Source organism: Seriola dumerili, unplaced genomic scaffold (assembly GCF_002260705.1).
Source record: "Seriola dumerili isolate Sdu_G_001 unplaced genomic scaffold, Sdu_1.0 BDQW01000388.1, whole genome shotgun sequence".
Lineage (NCBI taxonomy): Eukaryota > Metazoa > Chordata > Actinopteri > Carangiformes > Carangidae > Seriola > Seriola dumerili.
Window position 1 is genome coordinate 996,686 of NW_019174643.1, and position 22,773 is coordinate 1,019,458.

At 42.2% G+C, this 22,773-nt stretch overlaps 1 protein-coding gene and 8 non-coding genes across 9 annotated transcripts in view; 1 reads left to right on the forward strand and 8 right to left on the reverse strand.

Annotated features, from left to right (window-relative positions):
• Positions 1–11,603, forward strand: part of LOC111233334 (GRB2-associated-binding protein 1-like) — an 18,065-nt gene extending 6,462 nt beyond the window's left edge. The window contains exons 5-13 of the mRNA XM_022761127.1: positions 528–1,168; positions 2,391–2,473; positions 2,624–2,733; positions 3,455–3,750; positions 6,986–7,057; positions 8,752–8,848; positions 9,535–9,664; positions 9,956–10,090; positions 10,654–11,603. Of these exons, the coding sequence (XP_022616848.1) occupies positions 528–1,168; positions 2,391–2,473; positions 2,624–2,733; positions 3,455–3,750; positions 6,986–7,057; positions 8,752–8,848; positions 9,535–9,664; positions 9,956–10,090; positions 10,654–10,839 (1,750 nt within the window). The 3' untranslated portion in view covers positions 10,840–11,603. The remainder of the gene's footprint in view (positions 1–527; positions 1,169–2,390; positions 2,474–2,623; positions 2,734–3,454; positions 3,751–6,985; positions 7,058–8,751; positions 8,849–9,534; positions 9,665–9,955; positions 10,091–10,653) is intronic.
• trnan-guu lies at positions 2,973–3,045 on the reverse strand. Its single transcript has one exon. It is a non-coding gene; the product is annotated as a tRNA-Asn (tRNA).
• Positions 3,907–3,980, reverse strand: trnan-guu. Its single transcript has one exon. It is a non-coding gene; the product is annotated as a tRNA-Asn (tRNA).
• trnan-guu lies at positions 4,299–4,372 on the reverse strand. Its single transcript has one exon. It is a non-coding gene; the product is annotated as a tRNA-Asn (tRNA).
• Positions 4,787–4,860, reverse strand: trnan-guu. Its single transcript has one exon. It is a non-coding gene; the product is annotated as a tRNA-Asn (tRNA).
• Positions 5,189–5,262, reverse strand: trnan-guu. The gene has a single exon. It is a non-coding gene; the product is annotated as a tRNA-Asn (tRNA).
• On the reverse strand, positions 5,711–5,784 carry trnan-guu. The gene has a single exon. It is a non-coding gene; the product is annotated as a tRNA-Asn (tRNA).
• Positions 6,177–6,250, reverse strand: trnan-guu. Its single transcript has one exon. It is a non-coding gene; the product is annotated as a tRNA-Asn (tRNA).
• trnan-guu lies at positions 6,676–6,749 on the reverse strand. Its single transcript has one exon. It is a non-coding gene; the product is annotated as a tRNA-Asn (tRNA).
• Positions 11,604–22,773: the final 11,170 nt, after the last annotated feature.

Sequence of the window (22,773 nt, forward strand, 5' to 3'; positions counted from 1 at the left end):
ACATTGATTTTTTCATGCCCTTGACAACGGGTATGAGACACAGTTTCCAGGGTTTATATTCTGCCTCCAATCTCATGTTACAACCTGCCACTGAAACTCCAACCAAGACTAATAATAAACACAATAATAATATTCATCAAAATGATCAATCAGCAGTTTCTGAGCCATGTGATTGTTTTAAAAAATTTAACTTACATTTGAATAAAGTGGAAACACATGAATGCGAGAGAAGCCAACTTTTCCTCTCAGGTTGAGACTGAAGAAAACCAGCTGAAGGTGAATCTACGAGACGAACAGTCAGAGTTACAGGTTCAGACGTGTGGGATCTAAAGAAGGAATTAAAGGTTTATCTAAGCCTGGATCACACCCACGCTTTTCCAGAAGGGTTGGCTTCACAAAACATTGTGTGACACAAAGAAACTGCAACTGAAAACTTCAACAGCAACAGTTGCTCAGAAAAATGAACTACTTCCTGTCACTTTAAACCATAATATAACTCTTTTATTTTGGTATCTCTCCGTCTCCAGACCTCCTCTAGGTTCCTCCACCTCTCTTGAAACCGACTACAACGACAACCTCTACCCGCCTCCTTCTGCCACCTCCTCCTCCTCTTCCTCTTCCTCCTCCCCATCCCTCCTTCCCAACGGCCTCCAACCTCCGTCGTCCTCCGGCTTCAGGATGGCGCCGTGGACGATCGTCTCAATGACAGGTCCTCTCAGCCAGTCACTGGATGCCAGCGTGACCCCTGACCTCCAGAAGCGAGCAGGCCGACCTCGTTGTCACCCCTCTCCTCACCCCAGGAAGCACTCCCTGGATTTCCACCTGCGACCCGTGGCGATAGCTCTCAGTGACGACACACACTCCAACGTGCATCCAAATGTGCACTCACACACCACCAGCGGCTACCAGATCCCCCGTCCGGCATCCACCCCGCAACCACAACCCCCTCGCCGCCCGTCCTCTACCCCAAGTGTGGACTCTCTAACCCAGGCCGAGCTCCACGCCTCCACCCCGACTCCTCCTCCACGCCCGCCAAAGCCCCCGGCGGGTCCCGCCGCGCTCCCCCGATCCACCTCCGAGCCGGAGAGGAGGGACGGATGTGTGGAAGGAGGCGGTGGAGGCCTGCCGAGGAGCAACACTGTCACTATACCAGGACGCACGCAGACAGGTAAGAGGAGAACAGTGTGTCCTGGCTCATCTTTCTTTAAAGACGTCGTTTTAAAGGAATAGTTCCACACTTTAGGAAATCTGCTTATTTCTGAAGAGACTTCCAAGAAATAGTCGGGCACGTAATTCACATTTTTGCACAGACTAAACAAATGAGAGTCAAACATTCACTCTATTTTATTTTAGCTTTTTTTGGGTCTCCACTAACTCCACAGAAAGATATCTGTCTCCTCAGCTGCTAAATCCCCCACTTTGTTCACCAGCGAGTCCCTGACTTTGTTCGTCTTCAGTTGGTTTATCAGAGTTTAATTTGCTGGAAACAGCTGCCCGCCATGTCTGGAAATGAGGTTTGTGAGAGTTGTGAAATTTAACCAAACAGTTATGTGCTGTAAAAACCAAGACAATGAGCTAAAAGAGGCTAAAAGGCTTTAGAGATCTGCAGAGTCGGGTGATAACTCTGTGTGGTTTCTTCACTGCAATTAAATGAATTGTTAATATTAAACAAATGTCTTGTTTTGTGAGCTTCAGCAGTGCAAGCTAACAAAGCTAAAGATAAGATATTTATATATCTACTGCTAGCTAGCCCTGGGTTTTGATTCCCATTCTTTAAAATTTAAAAAGAAAGAAAAAAGAAAAATCGCAAACTGTTGACGACACCCTGACAAGCAAGCAATCGTATATTATTTTTATTTAGTGTATAATATTGTTGACTTAAACATAATCATCAATGCAAAAGTCTAAGTCATTTAAAATAATGAGGAGAGGCACAAACTGAAAGGACTTCTTATAGAGGAAAGTCTTTCTGTACGTAGTGTGTTTGGCCCTCAGTAGCATTGTAAGTAAGTAAATGGAAATAATCTAATGTTGACAAATCAGTATTAAGTTTCAGTGGCTGTGAAATCCCAGTAGGAGGCTGCAGCAGAGAGTTTAATACCCGGTACGTCAGAGATCAGAGAGCACTATAGTTATAAAGAGGCTTTATTGTGCAGACGTGGCAGCGTGGATGGATTATATCCTTACAGCGGAAACAATTTGTTCCTGTTTGTACCATAATTTGATCAGCATTAGTTTCATTCATAAGACGAGAACTTTGCCCCACAACAGAACAAAGAGGGTTTTTTTTCCCAGCCTGTTTCGGTAAAAAATGATTACCCAGTGTTTGTTCCTGAGCCACACACAGCTGGTTTACTGTCTATATTAGTGTTTGTGCTCTTGTGTTTCAGGTTGTGAGTCTTTTTACACCCCTCGGTCGCTGTCTGACAGAGCGAGCATGTTTGACTTCAGCGAGAGCTTCAACAGTTACTTTGTAAGTGGAAAGTTTGAAATTTAAAGAATAAAACACTATATTCTTGAAAAGAATTTATTTTCTTCCGTTCCCTATGTTGCATTTTATCCGAAAAGCCCAATTCTGTAAACTCTGGGTTTCTTGATCTTTCTCTCTCTCTCTCTCTCTCAGTTTAATAAAGGCATGGTGCCGCTGGGTAGTGTTTGCTCCGAAGATGATGATGTGGATGAAAACTACGTTCCCATGAGCGCTGCCACCACTGAGCCTCCTGTTGCACCGAGGTTAGTCAGAACATACATGATATGATGAGAATTTGTTAACGTTTTAAGAGGATTTTCCTTCCAACTGTATGACTTGTCTTAATTGAAATGTAGGTACATCAAGTGTTAGCAAAACTCTCATTTCTTTCAAGCATATTAGCTATTGCACTTTACTTTGGGTTTCTCTAACTGTTACCTCTCACCACAGAAAGTAGGTATTTTATTCTACATGGTGTATCCTTGTTAATTTAAGTGTAAAACGTCCCTGGGTGGGCTTGAACCACCAACTTTCGGTTAACAGCCGAACGCGCTAACCGATTGCGCCACAGAGACGAGTTGGGCTGAAGGCGGGTGTGGCCTCAATTTCCAATCTCCACTCACCTGTCATTGCTTCACTTCTAGGCCTCAGACTTGTCAATAATCAGGTTTCACCCTCATGGACCCATATATAGAGACATCACCTCTCGTAGTACCTTTCAGATCCATCAGAATCCACTTAGAGGAACACTGAAATCCCCTCAAAAAACATCTAAAACCCTCTCAGAGCCTCAAAATCTCCTCAAAGATCCCGAAAGAACAACATAAAAGTCTGATGAGCTCAAGTTTCCACTTAAAGATCCATTTAAACAACTGTGGAACATTCTCAGATTCAGCTAGAACCGCATGAACGAGCAGTAGAACCCGTCAGGGATCGCTGGATTTCCTCCCCAAGACACGTCAATAATTTCTTCTTCCCTTCCAGGGTGCCTCCAGCTCCTCCCTCTGACTCTTATATCCAACTCCAAGATGGCAACTACGTCCCAATGACGCCCCTCAACCCTTCCCTTCCCAATCACCCCACCGCTGCCACGGGTGACCTAGCAACCCTGGGGAGGCAAGTGCCTCCACCCATCCACATGGGCTTCCGTAACTCCCCCATGACTCCAGTCGCTCCCCTGACCCCACCGCTCTGGAGGAATACCTCGAACACTGCCAGTGGAACAGAGGTCGAAGCAGTGCCCCCTCCGATCCACCGCAACCTCAAACCACAACGCAGAGGTGAATACAATATATAATCAGGAATTTATGGATAACCTCATGTGACTGGATGTTTAATCTCTTCATAGTTCCATATCTGGAACCATAAATAAAACTACTTAACTAGGGAAGGTTTTTAATTCTTGATGATGTATGCTTGTTAATTCAAGTGTAAATCGTCCCTGGGTGGGCTCGAACCACCAACCTTTCGGTTAACAGCCGAACGCGCTAACCGATTGCGCCACAGAGACATGTTTATACTGGGGGGGGATGTGGCCTTGATCTCCAATCTTCACCCACCTGCAGTTGTTATTTCTAGTATCACTGATTCCTTCTTGACCCCAGGCTTGTCATTAACCATGTTCCTGCCCGTCGTCAAAAAAACAAAATTTTACTAAGTTGTCGAAGGTATAACTTTGAACCATTAAGTAGATCCCTCGTGTTAATGTCTGCTATTAAATCTTTCACGTCCATGGTTTTGCTCTGAGATTCGTTAACCCTTCCCTCTCATCATAGAAAAGTAGGTTTAGTATTCTCAATTATGTATCCTTGTTAATTCAAGTGTAAAATGTCCCTGGGTGGGCTCGAACCACCAACCTTTCGGTTAACAGCCGAACGCGCTAACCGATTGCGCCACAGAGACATGTTCCTCTGATGGGGGTGTGGCCTCGATCTCCAATCTCCACCCACCTGCATTTGTTATTTCTAGTATCATTGATTCCTTCTAGACCTCAGGCTTGTCATTAATCAGGTTTTTCTGCCTGTCCTCTAAAACCTAAATTTGGCTGAGTGTTAGACTTTTAGTAAAATAAAGCTGCTTCCTGAATTCAGTCGCCACTCCTTACATTTTTTGTTATGTGTAGAACATGGAAACTTTATTGTTTAGAGTTGTTGAAGGTATAACTTTGTACCATTGAGTACATCAATAATGGTAATATCTGCTATTTACTCTTTGACGTCTATATTTTTGCAGTGAGGTTCATTAAGTCCTCTCTTCCCATCACAGACATGAAGAGTCTCATCTAGATGATGTGTCCTTGTTTATTCAAGTGTAAAACGTCCCTGGGTGGGCTCGAACCACCAACCTTTCGGTTAACAGCCGAACGCGCTAACCGATTGCGCCACAGAGACATGTTCATATTGAGGGGGCGTGGCCTGAATCAATCTCAGGCTTGACATTAATCAGGTTTCTGCCTGTTGAAATGAAATTCATTGAGGGTCATCATATTAGTTACATAACCGTACTTCCTGAATTTATCTGTCAGTTCATTGATTTTTTGTTGTGTATAAAATTGCTAAACTGCCTTATTAAGAGTTATCTTAGGTATAACTTTGTAGCGTTGAGTAAATTACCTCTGATGATGTCTCCTAGTTACTCTTTTTCATGGTTTTGCTCTGAGGTTTGTACACCCTTCCTTTTTCATCTCAATGATGTATCTTCGTCAGTTTAAGTGTAAAACGTCCCTGGGTGGGCTCGAACCACCAACCTTTCGGTTAACAGCCGAACGCGCTAACCGATTGCGCCACAGAGACATGTTTATACTGAGGGGGTGTGGCCTCGATCTCCAATCTCCACCCACCTGCATTTGTGATTTTTTTTAGTACCACTGTTTCCTCCTCAAACTCAGGCTTGTCATTAATCAGGTTTCTGCCTGTCCTCTAAAAAAACAAAATTCATTGAGGGTCATCGTATAAGTNCATTAATCAGGTTTCTGCCTGTTGAAATGAAATTCATTGAGGGTCATCATATTAGTTACATAACCGTACTTCCTGAATTTATCTGTCAGTTCATTGATTTTTTGTTGTGTGTAAAATGCCTAAACTGTCTTATTAAGAGTTATCTTAGGTATAACTTTGTAGCATTGAGTAAATCACCTCTGATAATGTCTCCTAGTTACTCTTTTTCATGGTTTTGCTCTGATGTTCGTACACCCTTCCTTTTTCATCACGATGATGTATCTTCGTCAGTTTAAGTGTAAAACGTCCCTGGGTGGGCTCGAACCACCAACCTTTCGGTTAACAGCCGAACGCGCTAACCGATTGCGCCACAGAGACATGTTCATATGATGGGGGTGTGGCCTCGATCTCCAATCTCCACCCACCTGCATTTGTGATTTTTTTTAGTACCACTGTTTCCTCCTCAAACTCAGGCTTGTCATTAATCAGGTTTCTGCCTGTCCTCTAAAAAAACAAAATTCATTGAGGGTCATCGTATAAGTTATATAATGGTACTTGCTGAATTTATCCGTCAATTCATTGACTTTTTGTTGTGTGTAAACCAAGCAAAACTGTCTTATTTAGAGTTGTCGAAGGTATAACTTTGTAGCATTGAGTAAATCACCTCTGATAATGTCTCCTAGTTACTCTTTTTCATGGTTTTGCTCTGATGTTCGTACACCCTTCCTTTTTCATCACGATGATGTATCTTCGTCAGTTTAAGTGTAAAACGTCCCTGGGTGGGCTCGAACCACCAACCTTTCGGTTAACAGCCGAACGCGCTAACCGATTGCGCCACAGAGACATGTTCATACTGAGGGGGTGTGGCCTACATCTCCAATCTCCACCCACCTGTATTTGTTATTTCTAGTATCATTGATTCCTTCTAGACCTCAGGCTTGTCATTAATCAGGTTTTTCTGCCTGTCCTCTAAAACCTAAAATTTGGCTGAGTGTTAGACTCTTAGTAAAATAAAGCTGCTTCCTGAATTCAGTCGCCACTCCTTACATTTTTTGTTATGTGTAGAACATGGAAACTTTATTGTTTAGAGTTGTCGAAGGTATAACTTTGTAGCATTAAGTTATTGAGAACATCACTATTGATTATGTCTGCTATTTACTCTTTGATGTCCATACTTTCACTCTGAGGTTCGTTAACCCTTACTTTTCCATCAGAGAAAGCAGGTTTTTTTATGGTACATGATGCATCCTTGTTGGTTTAAGTGTAAAACGTCCCTGGGTGGGCTTGAACCACCAACCTTTCGGTTAACAGCCGAACGCGCTAACCGATTGCGCCACAGAGACTTTTATATCAGCATAGAACAGCAAACTCCACCACATTATCACATTAAACTTAATCAGATTGAACAGAAATACAATGTGTACAATGTCTAAAGAGGCTTGCAATTTTACAATTATCACTTAACAATGAGATTTCTGTCACTCATGGTTTCCATGAAAATGAAAATGTAATTTCTACATGTTAACAGTAAGAATTCCTCTTGATTTTCTCTTCTTTGTGATGTTGTGTGTCACTGCAGGGATCGGTGGTACTCAGCCCGTGGAGAGTCGCGACAGACAGACTGCTGGCGAGCCGAAACATAAAACGAGAGGTACTAATACAAGCTTAACTGATACATAAAAAATCAACAGGAAATAAATCTTTATTCAAGACTGTTTTGGCAATTATTAAAACCCTTTCAATAGGAATAATGTACAGCTCATGTTCCTCCACCAAGGACCCTACCTACCCTAGGAAGTATGTTCATCTGATTTACATCCACATCACGGACTTAAATAAATACAATTGTTCCCAAATCTTATCGACGTGTTTTAGCTGCCTAACACAAACTATAATGTATCTACCACACCCATGATTCATTGTCTACCTTAAACAAATCATAGGAAATCGACATTGAGGTGAGACAAGAGCTTCTTTGGTTTGGTAGGAGCTACATATAGACAGGACGCTGATACATGGAACCAAGTCTACGTTCTTGTCTTCCATCAATACTTTTGGCTCACTTTCTAACACAAAATATTCACTGGATCCTGTCGGACACAGTAAAACATATTTCTGTCTTTGTTTGTTCAATCAGAAAATCACTTTAACACTGATTATTTGCGGGTTGAGATAATAAAACCTCTTTGGTTAATGAAATGATTTGCGAAAGCAGATGGAGTCTGAAAGTGTCTGCGAACGCGTCTGTTTCTGTTCCTGAAACAGTCGATCTCCACATTATTCACTCTGTGTCTCTGCCCGTTACTCATTTCTCGTCTTTCTTGTTCCCCTTCAGCCTCTCTCAGTTTTAATTATTTACCCGCCTCCACTTTGCTCAACAAGGCTGCAGTACAAGGGCATGACAGTCACACACACTCAAACACACAGCGCCATATATAGACCTGTAGTTTATAGGAACCTTCACATTAAATATGAATAAAGTTTCACTCAAAACACTTCTGCTTCATTTCAGGTTTTACTTCCTGTGAAGAGCTTTTATTGGCCACTATAATAAGTCTCATTAGTCTTTTTTTAATTTTTTTACTTAACTTATGTCTTAAGTCAGATGAGGACACTTTGACCATGACAAATCTGATGGTTTACCAATCTCTGTCCAAAATGCTTCATTATTGTTTTATACGTATATTTATTGTGTAAGATTAGGACTCCCACCTCATGTAAGAGCCTGGACCTGTGTTTATCCAACTACAATCATCTGCTTGTCCCTCATTAGTGCGTTTGCCTCGTCTTGTGGTGGGGGGGGGCAGGTTTGACTCATCCATAGTTACAGGACTTTGCTCTGTATTACCCATGTGACACTGCATCCTCCTGATAGGCCTTTTATGGTTTCAGATTCTCTCTTAATTTGCACAGTTTGAGTTTATTTTATGGGTAAAAAGATGGAAGGAAAGGTCCCAAATTCTTACAGAGTCAAAAAAAACAACAAATCAAACGGTTTACCTGCGGATAAAGACTTGTCACCCCATGTGAGACGTCAATGTCGACCCTCCAATCTTTTCCTGATCTACCAAACAAAGTCTTAGCATATCAGCCATTTTGTACTCCATCCATCCATCCATCCATCCATCTGTCCATTTTCTTGCTTTTATCTGGGGTGTTTTATAAGTGACTAAAGGGGGAAGTTATTCCAAACATCCAGAGCTTGGAAAGTAAAAATCCCCTAAATGCACAGATGAAATTGACTGTTTTTTTGGCATAAAGCTTCTTTACTTCTGTGGTAAACTGAGAAGTGATATTTCTCTCTCTCTCTCTCTCTCTCTCTCTCTCTCTCTCTCTCTCCCCCAGTGAAACCAGCTCCCCTCGACATTGCTCCAGTGCAGCAGGACTGGCAGGAAGTCCCGCCCCCTGTCCGCTCACCTGTCACTCGAACCTTCACGCGAGAGTAAGTGGTGAGGCACAGGAGTAGTTCACTGCAGCGTCAACAGAACAACACTTTAATATTTAATGTATGAAACACAGTCCGAGAGCGGCTTGATGTGTGAATGTGTGTGTGCAGTTACAATGAGCTGTGTTGCACTCTGCCGCCCCCGTGTGGTGGTAAAGGAGTACTGCAATTTAATTCTACTAACCTAGATGTGGTAATGAAGTAGATAAAGTAGAGAGATTACTCTTTCTAGAAGGAAAAAGTGTAAAAACTTGAAAGTAAAAGCATGTGGGAGTCTTATAACTGTGAGTCTAAAGAGTAAAAACTTGCTGAGAAATGATCATTTTTAATTGATCGTTGGTTAATTGATATTATTGTTATTATATAGTGTTTACTTACTTGTATTACAGTGACAAAAACGATTCAGTACATTGGAATTTCTCAGAGCTCATCATAACATAATCTGTCGATTATTCCCTCGATTGATCGTTTGGACTGTGACTTCCTGGAGATCAAGGTGATGACGTCATGAGATGTCACTTTACCAAAATGTTAAGACGAGGAAAAGCAGAAAGTTTGGGTCTTTTACTTAAAGTATTAATCGATCACTAAAACAGTTGCCATCAATCAACTAATCAATTAATTGACTAATACACTATATCTCTCAAAATGTGTGTGTGTGTGTGTGTGTGTGTGTGTGTCAGTCCGTCCAGTCGTCGGTCCGTCAGGCCAAGCTCTTCTCACAGCTCATCCCCGTCGTCAGACTCAGATGATCCGGACGATAGTTACGTCGCCATGACAACCTCCAGCCTCAGTTTCAGCGCTGGGGAGCCGGTAAAAGACTTTCCCTTTTCTCCATCCTTTATGTCCTTTCTTTTTCTTTTTTTTCTTCCTCCCTTTAGTTTTTCTTCCTTTTTATCCTCGTTTTCTTTCTCTCTGTCCTTCTTTCCTTTCCTTACATCTTTCTTCCAATCTAGTATGTTCCCTTTCTTCCATCCTTGTTTCCTTTTTTATTTCCTTGATTCCTATTTTCTATTTGTGATTTACTAAATTCTCAGTGTGTGTGTGTGTGTGTGTGTGTGTGTGTGTGTGTGTGTGTGTGTGTGTGTGTGTGTGTGTGCGCAGTCTCTGAGGCTTATGCTGCACCGGGCTTCAGAGGGCGGAGTCAGCAGCCCGTTGCTACGGCGAGCCAGAGGCGATAAACAGGTGGAATACCTGGACCTGGACCTCCACACCGGGCGATCGACACCAACAAGACAGGTAACCCCGCTCTCTCTCTCTCTGCCTTAGTCCTGTATGTTTCTATGGGTTATTTTCTTATCATTGTCCAATATTTGATGTTAAATGTGGAGGTTAGCCATTAGAGGGCGCCAAGTCACCACTGTCTCTTCACATNCTCTCTCTCTCTCTCTCTCTCTCTCTCTCTCTCTGCCTTAGTCCTGTTTGTTTCTATGGGTTATTTTCTTATCATTGTCCAATATTTGATGTTAAATGTGGAGGTTAGCCATTAGAGGGCGCCAAGTCACCACTGTCTCTTCACATACCTGTGGACACTCTTCATCTGTTGTATAGTTGCTTCACTAATTCCCTCTCATGTTTTAGTTTATATTTTTATACTTTATATTTTATATTTTATATTTATATATTTTATACATTTATAATTCGTACAATATATTGATAAGAAAGTGTATCTGCCTCGTCATTGGCTGCATCACATCTTTTTTCCACAGTTTTATTTTGAAATTCTTTGGATGAATCAATACATAAGTGTGTGTGTGTGTGTGTGTGTGTGTGTGTGTGTGTGTGTGTGTGTGTTTAACCAGAAACGTTGCACGGCGGAAGGTGGAAGCGGCAACAAGCAGGCCGGAGGTGGCGAGGAGCGAGCGCCACGGGGTGAGCGCACACGCGTGGACTACGTGGTGGTGGACCCCAAAAGAACCAAGGCCCTGAGGAACACCAGGGAAGCATGGCATGATGGGAGGATGTCCACAGAGAAGGAGAAAAGCTAGAAATCCACAGACACACACCGTTAAATAAAAACTTCTTAATCATCTTTGAAGCTGTAACAGGAAGAAAACAGACACATTACTCTTTACTTTCCTTAAAAGTAATAAATTACTTCCTCCTTGAGAAAACTGGTTAGCTAGGAGATGTAATCTATTTACTATCTGTGATGCCACGTCACAATAAAATGAAGTTACTAAGGGTTTATAAGTTGTAGCTAACATCGAGGTGTAAGCACATGAAGACAGAGATGAAAGGATGAATCTGGGAATATTCTGCAGTTTTGTTGCTTTCAAGAAATTCAATGGACAGACCACAGCTGACAGCAAGTTAGTCCGTCTCACCCCTAAACCGCAACGGTTCCTACTGAAGATGTAAGATTTTAAAAATGAGTCACAAATGAAATTAAATGTTTGAACAAACTCAGTAATTTCCTGTCATGGCTTTGGTTTTTACTCAGACTGGAAGGTTACTTCCTGATTTCAGAGTAGGGTCTCCAGTAAGAGTGTAGGTGAGAAGGTGTGGGTCAAAATAAAGCTGAATCATTGTGATCAAAGAAGAAACGAGTCGTCTGCACTGGTGGAGAATGAAAACAGCAACACTCATCCCGCAGATGTTCTGCAGTTAATAAATCAGTCATGTCATATTTCAATGATCCTTTCAAATCAAACTGTTACTGTTGAATTATTTCATTGATTGATTCATTAAGAGGTGTGTGTGTGTGTGGGGGGGGTAAATAAATGAATAAACACTACACACCACTCTTTGGGCTTCCTGTGTGTTATTGATTTTGATGTTGAGTGTAAGAATTAAAGATTAGAAGAAGGCAGAGGAGAAAACAGCAGTTTATAGTTTCTTTTTTAAAGACAGGTTTTAGGCAGATTTGCTTCAGCTTCAGTTTTGAAGGTTTCCACTATCAACGCTAATCTCCCAGCTGTTAAATTGACCTGAAGTAACCCCTAACTTGAATCAGCTCAGCTCTCTTTATTTTCTTTACCTCTGCTGCCCCCTGCTGGTCAGAAGAGAAACCCACTGCACACCTGACTCAGGGATGACCAGGTTAGAATCTGGTGGTCAAAGGTCAAAGGTCAACTTCACTGTCACTTCGTAATGCAATGCAAAAATACCTCTGGCTATTATTCAATGCTGTAACTCAGGAGGGAGAGACTGTGGCCATATTTACTGCATCTTGGCCGGTTGGTGTTCCTGTTCTAATGCAGCTTTACTGTCTTGTCTGACTGATGTTTATCTGTTTTTGTTTATGGAGAATATTAACTTTAGATAAAAAATATTGCCTGAAAAATGAAGTCATTTAACCCAATGAAGTGTTAATTAGCCCTGAGTGTTGTCTGCAGGTGTTGCATAATACACTGAAAACAAAAGGTTTGGAAGACAAAGAGTTCCACCTACACTGCAGTAGAAAACAGCAGTTGTTTGTTTATTGTTGTTGTTGTTGTTGTTTATTGAAGGTGGAAGTCATAAAAAATCTGTCAGTGAGACTGAAAGTGTATTTGTACTAGAAAACAGGAAGTCCTGTTAAACATATTGTGCTCAGCAATTTTTGTGGTGACTGTTGTCGGTCACGTGACGCGACGTTTCCACGCCCCTCTTTTAAGATAAAATCTTCCTCGTGAGCACGGAGAACAGAAGCAGCAGGATCAGAAAGCTGCAGCGCTGAGTTCATGGATGTGTAATGATTCCCGCTGGTCGTGCAGCGGGGTGACGCTGGTCGCTGAGCCGAGGAGAGAGTGTTGGATCTGGGACAGACGCAGACCGTTAATGTCGGAGGACAGAGACACGGCGCCGCGTTTGGTTCCTCTTCTTCTACCGCTGCTGCTGAGCAGAGGTAACGACGCTCCGCGTTTCTTTACAAACGCTCAGAAACTTTCATAAAGTTCATAAAGTGACGAGTGAATGTTGCAGTTTTGACAATTGTGACTTTTATTTTTTACCCTAAAACGCAACAGTGTGGTTCAACTTCACAATTGCTGCAAGAAAAACCCGGTTTCCTGCTGACTCTTATTAACTCAGTGAATTGTGGTTCTTTCACTCTGAATCTATCGCATAACTAACTTTGCAATAACTTTGTAACCCACGTGCAGCCCCTGAAAGCAGCGCGAGCACTATCAAACCGAAACTGAAAAGAGCCTGCCGCCATTTTCTGTTGTAAAAAAAAAAAAATGCTGTATTTAAGAGACTGAATAAAAATGGACCCCAAACACTGTGAGTGATGCTCTGATAAAATACTTGTCATCTTCTCCGGCTTCACACTTCAGGACGTCCCACTGGAGGATGTCGGACCGGACAGCTGGCTTCTTGCTGATACTCTTGTGTGTGACAGTGGGTGAGTAGATTTATCACAGCTCCTAATATCTAAAAACTAAGATTTCAATATGCAGAAGTCACAAGAGGGTGTAATTATGTTTATGAGTAGTAAATAAGTTTAGAGGCTGATTTGTACACTGGTGGTAAAGAGGGGCGGAGGAGAAACTGACAGAGATGGAAGTAAGACACAGTGATAAATGTAATTAAAGTAATATTTTAATGAATGTTGAGCTCCAAACTTCACATTGTGACATAAATGTGGACAGTGAAATTAAAATGATCTTTCAGTGACACAGAGCCTAAGCTGCACTAATAAGGTCCATTAAAGCTTCACGTCAACAGAAATATTTGATAAAAGTAGGATTTTTGGAGGATGCATTTATTAGTTTTTACTGGAGCATATTGCACAATAAGCCCCTCTGAACTAGAGTGTTGCAGATTTAACAGTGTTGGCGATCACACGGAGCGTTCAGGCGTTGTGTGTGCTCTGTGTGTGATCGTTCTGCCTTTTTGTTGTGGTTCAGTTCTGTAGCGTCTGTGTTTCCGCCGCAGGTCAGACTCCATTCACTACCAGTGTAACTCAGGATGTCTACCAGGCAGAGGAGCACAGTGACATCACACTGACATGGCTCCTCCCCATCAGAGCCAGCACGCACACTGACTCCCTCTACATAGACATTGTGAGGTCGGGGAGGAGTATTTACCTGTATGACAGTGAAAGAGGAACTGAGGTGTATCCAGATGAATGCTACAAGGGACGAGTTCACTGTGACCCGGAGCTCGGCCGGAGAGGACGGGTCGACTGTCTCTTTACTGACGTGAGGCTCAACGACACAGGCAGCTATAGGAGTATTCTTGTCATTGGCACACATAGCAGCTACACAACATGTGACCTCAATGTTACAGGTAAGATGACATCACTGGCTCGTGTGTTATTCTGAGAGATAGTACCCAGCAGCCCCGGGTTGAGTTGTCCAACCTCCATGGTTTTATCCTGACGACATATGTAGTGAAATTAAAAATACCACTTGTACATTTACCTCATAATTATTTTACACAACTTGTTTTGGCAATATCTAAACAAGAGGAGGTATGTTTTCCAGGTGAGGTCGGGTGGGCGGGGCTTAGAACTAAGATAAAACTTGACATTGGGAGAGAGAAAAATCTTGAAGCTGTCTAGTAGCTAACGTACCTTACTTTGAAAGTCCACTTCCTGTCGCTAGATGATCTGGATGTTCAGATTCACGAAATGTCAGAAACTGAAAACGACCCTTAAGTGGTTCTCACTGTTTTATATTCTTGACATCAGAGTGAAACCTTTGGCCCAGTATCCGACCCGGTCACACGGCCCGAGTCTGGCCCATACACTTCCACATCTGGGTAGTTTCCAGCTGTTATTCTTCGGTGTTGACTAACAGCTGGAAGATTTTCTGTGTGTGTGTGTGTGTGTGAGTGATGAGGAAGTGGTCCAGATGTGGATATGGCATCTGACAGTCATTCCGTATATGGGCCGGACTTGGCCCGTGGAAGCAGGTGTATACAGGGCCAGAAGAAACACAAACGTGTCCAGCAGACACTGAGTAAAATTAGCTTTTCCACCAACTCCTGACAAAGTATTTGGCTCTTAATGCTCCACTTGTTCACCAGCTGGTCCCTAACATTCATTTACAGTCTAATTTTCTGTATTTGTTTAATCTCTTTGCAGCAACCAGCAAACAAACTGTGCCAGATGAGCCGTTACAGCCAGAGAGCCGGGGACGGGTTGGGCTCTTCGTAAGTCTCGGTGTGTTTACATTGTCTGTACTTGCACTTTCAATCCGTTGTTGGATTTTTTAACGTTGTTTACATGTACTGTATATTTTTCTATTACTGTAATTTACCTCTTTCTGTAAATAAGCTGTTATTATTTTGACATGTCATCTGTTTTCCAACTCCCCTAAAGCTGTCCCACCGAGCAGTGCACATACATTCCTCCATCCACTTCCACTTACCAGGGCGTCTTCAGAGTTTTTATTTTATTTTATTTTTTTAAAGGGAAGACTCAGACTATGGGACTGACTGCACAGCGTCCTGAATATGACCATGAAAACATTATTCATGGTTTAGTTTCTAGACCAGTATTACTATTGTCAGTGAACAGTTTGCTGTAATTATTTCTTTGTTATGTTGATAAAGAACAATTGCTAGATAGCAGAGAAGTGCGTCTGTGGTCGGATTCACTTCTCACAACTGCTGTTCTAACAAGTAGATGTGAAGAAGCTTGAATGGTTTTTACCTACGAGTCATCTAATCTCTAATCTAATCTAATTGTTGTGATTTCATTAGGATGAATGGATTTTAAAATGCTGCTTCCACTCGCCACTTTCAGAAAAAAAACAGTAGGAAACGTTGGATCCAGATCTTTGGAGCTTAAACATTTTAGGTAAATATTGCTGGAAATGGTGCTTCAGAGGTTTGAGTCGACTGTAAAATGAGAATACAGCCTCAGAGGATCAGAGCCTTGCTTGTGGGACACTGTGGGTTGCACTACATTATCACCTGGTAAATCCTCCGCAGTGTGTTTCTCCCCAAACACTAAGGTACAAACCCTCCGAACCACGAAGCTGCAGCAGCCACTGTTTTATTCTGCCGTAGCAAAAAAGACGCCCTGAATGCACTTACACTGTGCACTTTAAAATCTTTCTCATGATGTGGAGGTGGAGTGTGTGTGCGCTGCAAAGTGGGTGGAGTTTGGATGGTGCTGATGTCCGAGTTTACCTCATGAATTCCTGCCTGCACTTCAGTATTATAGATGTTTTAAAGGAGCCTGATATGAAGTAACACAGTCAGTCTCTGTGTGAATGTGCAGCCCATGCATTCAGGAAAAGACGCACTCATGCACTTTTGTCACAGGCTGCACAGTTCACTGGTCTATTGGTGTGTACCATATCCAGTTTTCCTTAATACATCTGTGGTGTGAAGCCAAACATCCTCCTCAAATGGAAATCTGCAGCTAGTTTTGTATCTACTTCAGCTGTGACGGTCAGCGCTCAGGCAGAGATGACACTAACGAATTGGGCAACATCAAATTAATTTGATTGTTTTTCGTAAACTTTATTGGCATCCATGTCCATATAAACACATAATGAAAAAAAGTTGATTTGTTATTTTTCCTCAAGATTTTAGTTTCTTATTGTCCTTGCTACCTCCCAAATAATGAATATTATTTGTTTTTCATTGTGAAGCACTTTGTCAATCAGAGGCAGCTTGTTATGACAGATGACATCTTGTGTATATACAGATATAAAGCTCTTTCTATCTATCTATCTATCTATCATGTATTAATTTCTGATTTCAAAATAAAAGCATTTGTTAAATACTTACTATGGGTTCCACCCACATCTCTTCCATCTCTGCCTTAAGAGATGACAGAGATGTGTCTGCGCACAGCGACTTAGGTAGGTACTAATTGTTATTCTTCTCACATGGCTCTTGTCACTGGCTTTTGTTTGTTTGGATGATATTGGATATTGTTGAGAAGATGATGATGATCTGCTCTGACCTGTTGTCCTGGCTCCTCTTGCCGTAGCATGTTGTGGATGTGGGAACACTGGTCTAGGGCTTGGTGTCCTGTCCTTTGATCACCTGTTTGTAATGAGCAGGATCATAAAGAAGCAGGATCATAAAGAGGAAGCACAGGAGCAGAAATAAAGATGAGAATGACAACATAGCAGAAGTCCCACGATATTAATTTAATAGATGTATTAATTACATAAATATACAAACAGATATTCAAATAAAATCATTACATGAGAAGGAAGAAGCTGGAAGGTCAGAAAAATAACGAGTCAGTTTAGATCAGTCCTCAGTCAGTCTGTACTTTCTCCCTCTTACCGCGAGCTACGAGCCCGTGTGTCGGTGGTTCGTCAATATCCGGGAGCTGAGAGTCTCTCTGACGGCGGAAGGCTGACAGTTATTATAAAAGGATCAGAGTTGGACTTCTGTTAATGTCTATTTCCTCTTTATTTATGCTCCTGTGAAGCAACAGTGTTAATAAAGTTTATTCTTGTTGTTCATAATAAAGTTTTAATTCTTGTCAACTTCACGGTCTCTGACTTTAAGACTCACACACAGAAGAGTCAGAACAACTTCTCTTAAATAAATAGATTTATTTACAGTAAATTCACATTATAAACTTTACATGATGAAAGTTGATTATTGATGAATCTGTTACAATACACAGACCCTAACCCTACACAGCTCTGATACAGTGAGGAAAATTAAACTATTGTGACTGATCAGTCAGGTGAAACGCATCATCATGGACCCACATGATCGAGTGGAGCCACCAGTGAATGGGTGAGTCATCACACCCGGAGCATGTGTGAACCTGTGTCACAGACAGAGTTTTGTGTGAGTTTTGTGTGTTTTCTGATGAGACGGTAAACCTTTATTCAGAGGTGTAAGAGTGACGTTCCTGTACAGAATGCAGTTCTTCTTTCTTCATCACATGTATCGTGTATATATGTATATTGTAAATAAACTTTATTTATATATGAGAAGTTGTCATCACTCTGTGTGTAAATCTTTGAATATTTACACACAGTTTAAATGTAAAGAAAAAACAGTTTCTTTACAACCTGTTCTCTCAAAGAGACGGGTGAGCGATACACGGGTGAGTCATGTGTGAACCTGTGTGAACTCGGTTAAACACGCGAGTTGACAGACTGATAATACAGTACTACACTGTAGTACTTACAGCTGTTGACAGACTGGAGGGAAGTTGTAACGCCTGAAGGTAGTCATGTAGTCACACGCCTGTATAAACTCATTTAGAAGATTCACAGATAAATAAACTCAGTTAAACTCGCGAGCTTAACTTCTTGTTTGTTTGGATATTATTGAGAGGACGATGACATCCCTGTCTGACCTGTCGTCCTGGCTCCCCAGTGTGTGTGTGTGTGTGTGTGTGTGTGTGTGTGTGTGTGTGCTCTGAGCTCGGATGAGGTTCCACTCTTCTCTCCTCTTTCTCCTGCTGTTCTTACTCAGTTTTTAAACTGGGTCACTTTATTCTGTTGCTGTTGCTCTGTTTTGTTTATTAGCACATGTTTTTACTTTACATGAACAACACAGATTTGTTTGGTCTCTTTGCAGCATCGAGGGATCGGCCTGAACCTGAGACTGAACCTGAGACAGAACCTGAGACAGAACCTGGAGAACCAAACACAGCAAGTCGGGGAAGGATCAGCCTCTACTGTGGACTGGGACTGACAGCAGCTGTTGTTCTGACTCTTTCTTTTGTTTTCTTATTAATTCACTTCCTGCCTAGAAAACAAAGATTTCTACCCAGAGTTCAATGTTGGATCTGAGGAAGTCCAACACTGGACCGACCAATGGTGTAACTTCATCACTCAGTCAGTCAGTCACAGACTTTACTGACCACTTTATTATTGGCTGGACCACATACCACTGTTGTGGTCCAGCCAATGATGGATGACAGTGTCCTGTGGCTCTTATAGTCACTTACTGAAGAAACTAAAGGGGAAAACAGTGTTTTCAATGTCTGTGGTCCAAAGTTGAATTTTGACACTTTCACTTACTTTGTGGATCAAACTGTTTCTGCTGAGTTGAAACTTTGCTCAGGACGAATGAATAAAAACAGTCAGAAAACCAGCTGCTGTCAGTCCCAGTCCACAGTAGAGGCCGATCCTTCCCTGATTTGCTGTGTTTGGTTCTCCAGGTTCTGTCTCAGGTTCTGTCTGAGGTTCTGTCTCAGGTTCTGTCAGAGGTTCAGGCCGATCCCTCGCTGCTGCAAAGAGACCAAAGAATTCTGGGTTGTTCATGTCAAGAATCTTTTTTTTACTAATTAACAAAACAAAACAACAGCAACACAATAAAGTGGCACCGTTTAAAAACTGAGTAAGAACAGCAGGAGAAAGAGGAGAGAAGAGTGGAACCTCATCCGAGCTCAGAGCACACACACACACACACACACACACACACACGCACGCACGCACGCACGCACGCACGCACGCACGCACGCGGGGGTTCGATTCCCGGTCAGGGGTCAGTGTGGACCCTTGTGGATATATGGACCCTTAAGCAAGGCACTTGGTGCTACTGACCTTCCTCACCCTTCTCTTTGAGAGAACAGGTTGTAAAGAAACTTCTACTGGATCGACTCACCAGAGACACTGAGGTGACATTTGTTAAAGCTCCTCCCATAATCTGTGTTGACTTCACAGCAGTACAGTCCTGAGTCCTCAGTCCTCAGTCTGGACACATGAAGTCTGATTCGTCCTTCTCTGAGGACGTCTTTGTCACACTGGACTCGTCCTGAAAACTGTTCATCCTGAGACTCTGGGGACTCAACACCCTCATGTAGATGATACAGGACTGAGTCTCTGAGATCAGTGATCAGTTCACAGAAGATAATAAGGAAGTCAGGTGGAGTGTGAGGTTTGGTTGTGAAGCTCCACTCCAGTGTGATGTTGTGGTTCTCCTCTGCCTGATAGGAGCTCTGTGTCACATTCACTACAAATGTTCCTGTTGAGGAGACAGAGAGGGAAAGTGAGGAGCAGACTAACTGAGGACTTGTATCAGTTTCTAGATAATAAAGTGAAGGAGTAAACTAACCACAGACACAGGAGGTGAGTGTGAGGAGCAGCAGGATGCAGCAGATCATCTTCTCCCTGAGAGAGAGAGACACCCACCTCATCAAGTTTCTTCATACAAATCAAATCCAGGATGAACACAACGATAACATCAACTCTGTATTTAGACCTTACCTTGTGTATTTTCTGTCGTTGTGAAGGTTGACGGGTTGACTGACGGAGAGACTCCCTTCGTTCTCAATCATCGGTTGCACGGGCTCTGTGAAGTTGGCTCACCTGGCTCTTTAATAAAGAGCAACAAGGGGGCGGGGCAGCGGCACCTGCTTCTTTTTCGGTTTTTGTTATTCGGCTTTTATCGGTAACCGAGATTTTAAAGTGGCACGAGAGCCCGTGTATCCGTGGCTCGTGAATTTCTCTGTACAGGTGAGAGCCGGTGTATTGTCGCTCGTGGATTTCTCCGTACAGGTGAAAGCCGGTGTGTCCGCGTGCTACGAGCCTATCTTCGGGAAAGCTACGAGCCCATGTGTCCGCGAGCTGCTAGCATATCTCCCGGAAAGCTACGGGCTCGTGTGTCCGCGAGCTGAGAGCCGCGAACCCGTGTGTCCGCTTGTCACGAGCGTATCTCCGGGAAAGCTACGAGCCCGGGTGTCCGCGTGCTAAGAGCCGGGAGCTGAAAGCCCGTGTGTCCGCGTGCTAAGAGACGGGAGCTGAGAGCCCGTGTGTCGGTGGTTCGTCAATATCTCCGGCAGCTGAGAGTCTCTCTGACAGCGGAAGGATCAGAGCAACAGCAACTGTGAAGCAAGTGTTAATAAAGTTTATTCTTGTTGTTCATAATAAAGTTTTAATTCTTGTCAACTTCACGGTCTCTGACTTTAAGACTCACACACAGAAGAGTCAGAACAACTTCTCTTAAATAAATAGATTTATTTACAGTAAATTCACATTATAAACTTTACATGATGAAAGTTGCTTATTGATGAATCTGTTACAATGCACAGAGGATTAAGATATAATTATAGGCTCTGAGACAGTGAGGAAAGTTAAACTACTGACTGTTTAGAGCAGGGTTATTCAATTAAAATTCAAAGAGGTCCAGTTACAAAAATGTCCTCCCAGCAAAGGTCCGAATCTTATAATGTCACTCGAAATAGTGTACCCTGATGTAAATAAAAAACAACGTACTTTTCTATGTCATTCATTGTCAAATTTCAAGTGTTATATACTTTAAACATACTGATAAGTCTGAACTTGTATGGCACTTGACTGGAAAACATTACTGTAGTTGTCTTTACTACATTTCAAGTAACTGAATTTCTTCTTCTTCTTCTAAACAAAAGACCTTTGAGCTGCCCACCCATTTTAACCATGTATTAACTAGTGGCATTAAACCCAACAGGTCCTCACACATCACTTTCTTCTCTTTGTGAAGAAATCTCCCATTCACCAAAAGCTGGGCATTATCTGTTACATCTGTGGACTCATCAATGGCTAAGGATATGCATACTGCGTTTTGAACAGCTGCATCAGGCTGTGCCAGTACATCCTCTGCTAATAGTTCAGATTTTCTGGTTGTTGTTGAAGCTGACAATGGGATTTGCTTGATTTTGTCACACATGTCGTTTTTTTGTTTACTGTCAAGTAAAGTCTCCAAACCCTCTGGGGTTCCTCGCGTCCAAAAAAGGACACACAAAGAAAATGCTATAAAATCATCATATATCAATATTTTGTTCTGCTTTTTTTTGCATACATCTCTTAAACCACTTCAGTTCTGCTCAAACCTACCAAATGTTTATTAGTTTTCAGGATTTTAACCCTTTAAATGCCAGTTTGAAGAACACGCTTTCCTCTTGTTTATTAAAAAAAACCAACAACAGAATATGAGATATTTCCACAATAACACATGATGGAGGGACGTGACATTGTTTTATATCAGAGTCTTTTATATCAAGACATTTCTCAAAACCAGAATATGATCAGGGGTGACTTTTGAACACTGGAATAAAAATCATGTATCACCGGCAGTAGCCCCGTGGCACTCAACATTTCCCTGGAATTTTCTAGTTGTAACTTTATGTTTTCACTTGAATTTCATTTCCACGCTCAAGATTACTTAAAAATCCGACATTTCTCACGTTTGTCCAGAAGGGGGCAGTGGACTCGCCGAGTAATACTACAGAAAAGAGAAGAGTGAAGAAGAAGAAGAAAGATCCTGCTTCCCGGTCCAGAGCACTGACTGTATAAAAGAAAGGACGTCAACTCCGAGTCTTGGAGAATGAAGCGATGCGCAGAAGTTCGTTAAACTTGCCTTTCTCTCGAATGACCATCATGGTGACTCCACTGGTTGCAAAAAGAAGTCCGATTAATATTAATTCATGGGAAAATGACCCTACCTGTCACTTGATTTGTTACCTCCGTAAGTTTTTCATTACGTGTTTATGGTCTGAATCACAGTCAGGTGAAGATGCACCTTGCTAACCAAGCTAGTGCTAGTGCTAGCGTTAGCTGATAACTTAAGGCGATTGCTATGCTAACGGTACCTGGCCCGCGTGGCTGATAACCTTTGTCAACCTGGTTAGCCCGTGAGGTGTTCAGTCAAAGCCCAATAAAAAGGTGAATTTAATGGACGTTAATCTAACGACGTTTGGTTTGTGTTTTCTCCCACATGTGACCCAGTTTAAGTGATCTGCGTTAGTTAATGCGCAGCGTTTATTGTTGTAATACATTGTCCATCAGACGTCGTGATAGTTCAAGTTAAGATAACGTGACGTATAAAATGTGTAGACAAATATTTGTCATGTAGAATATTGTTCATTTAACAGTCAAACCAGTCCTCAACTGAAGCAGACATTCATGCACCTATCCTGACAGCTGATCGATATTTGTGATTAACTGTGATCCACCGCATCTTAACTCAAGTGTTTGTGTTTTATTGTCATTTGAAAGGTTTCCACACTGTGAAAACTGAGTGATCTGTGCCAACAGAAGGAGGACCTCATGTACAGAGCAGCCCGTTTGTTTTCC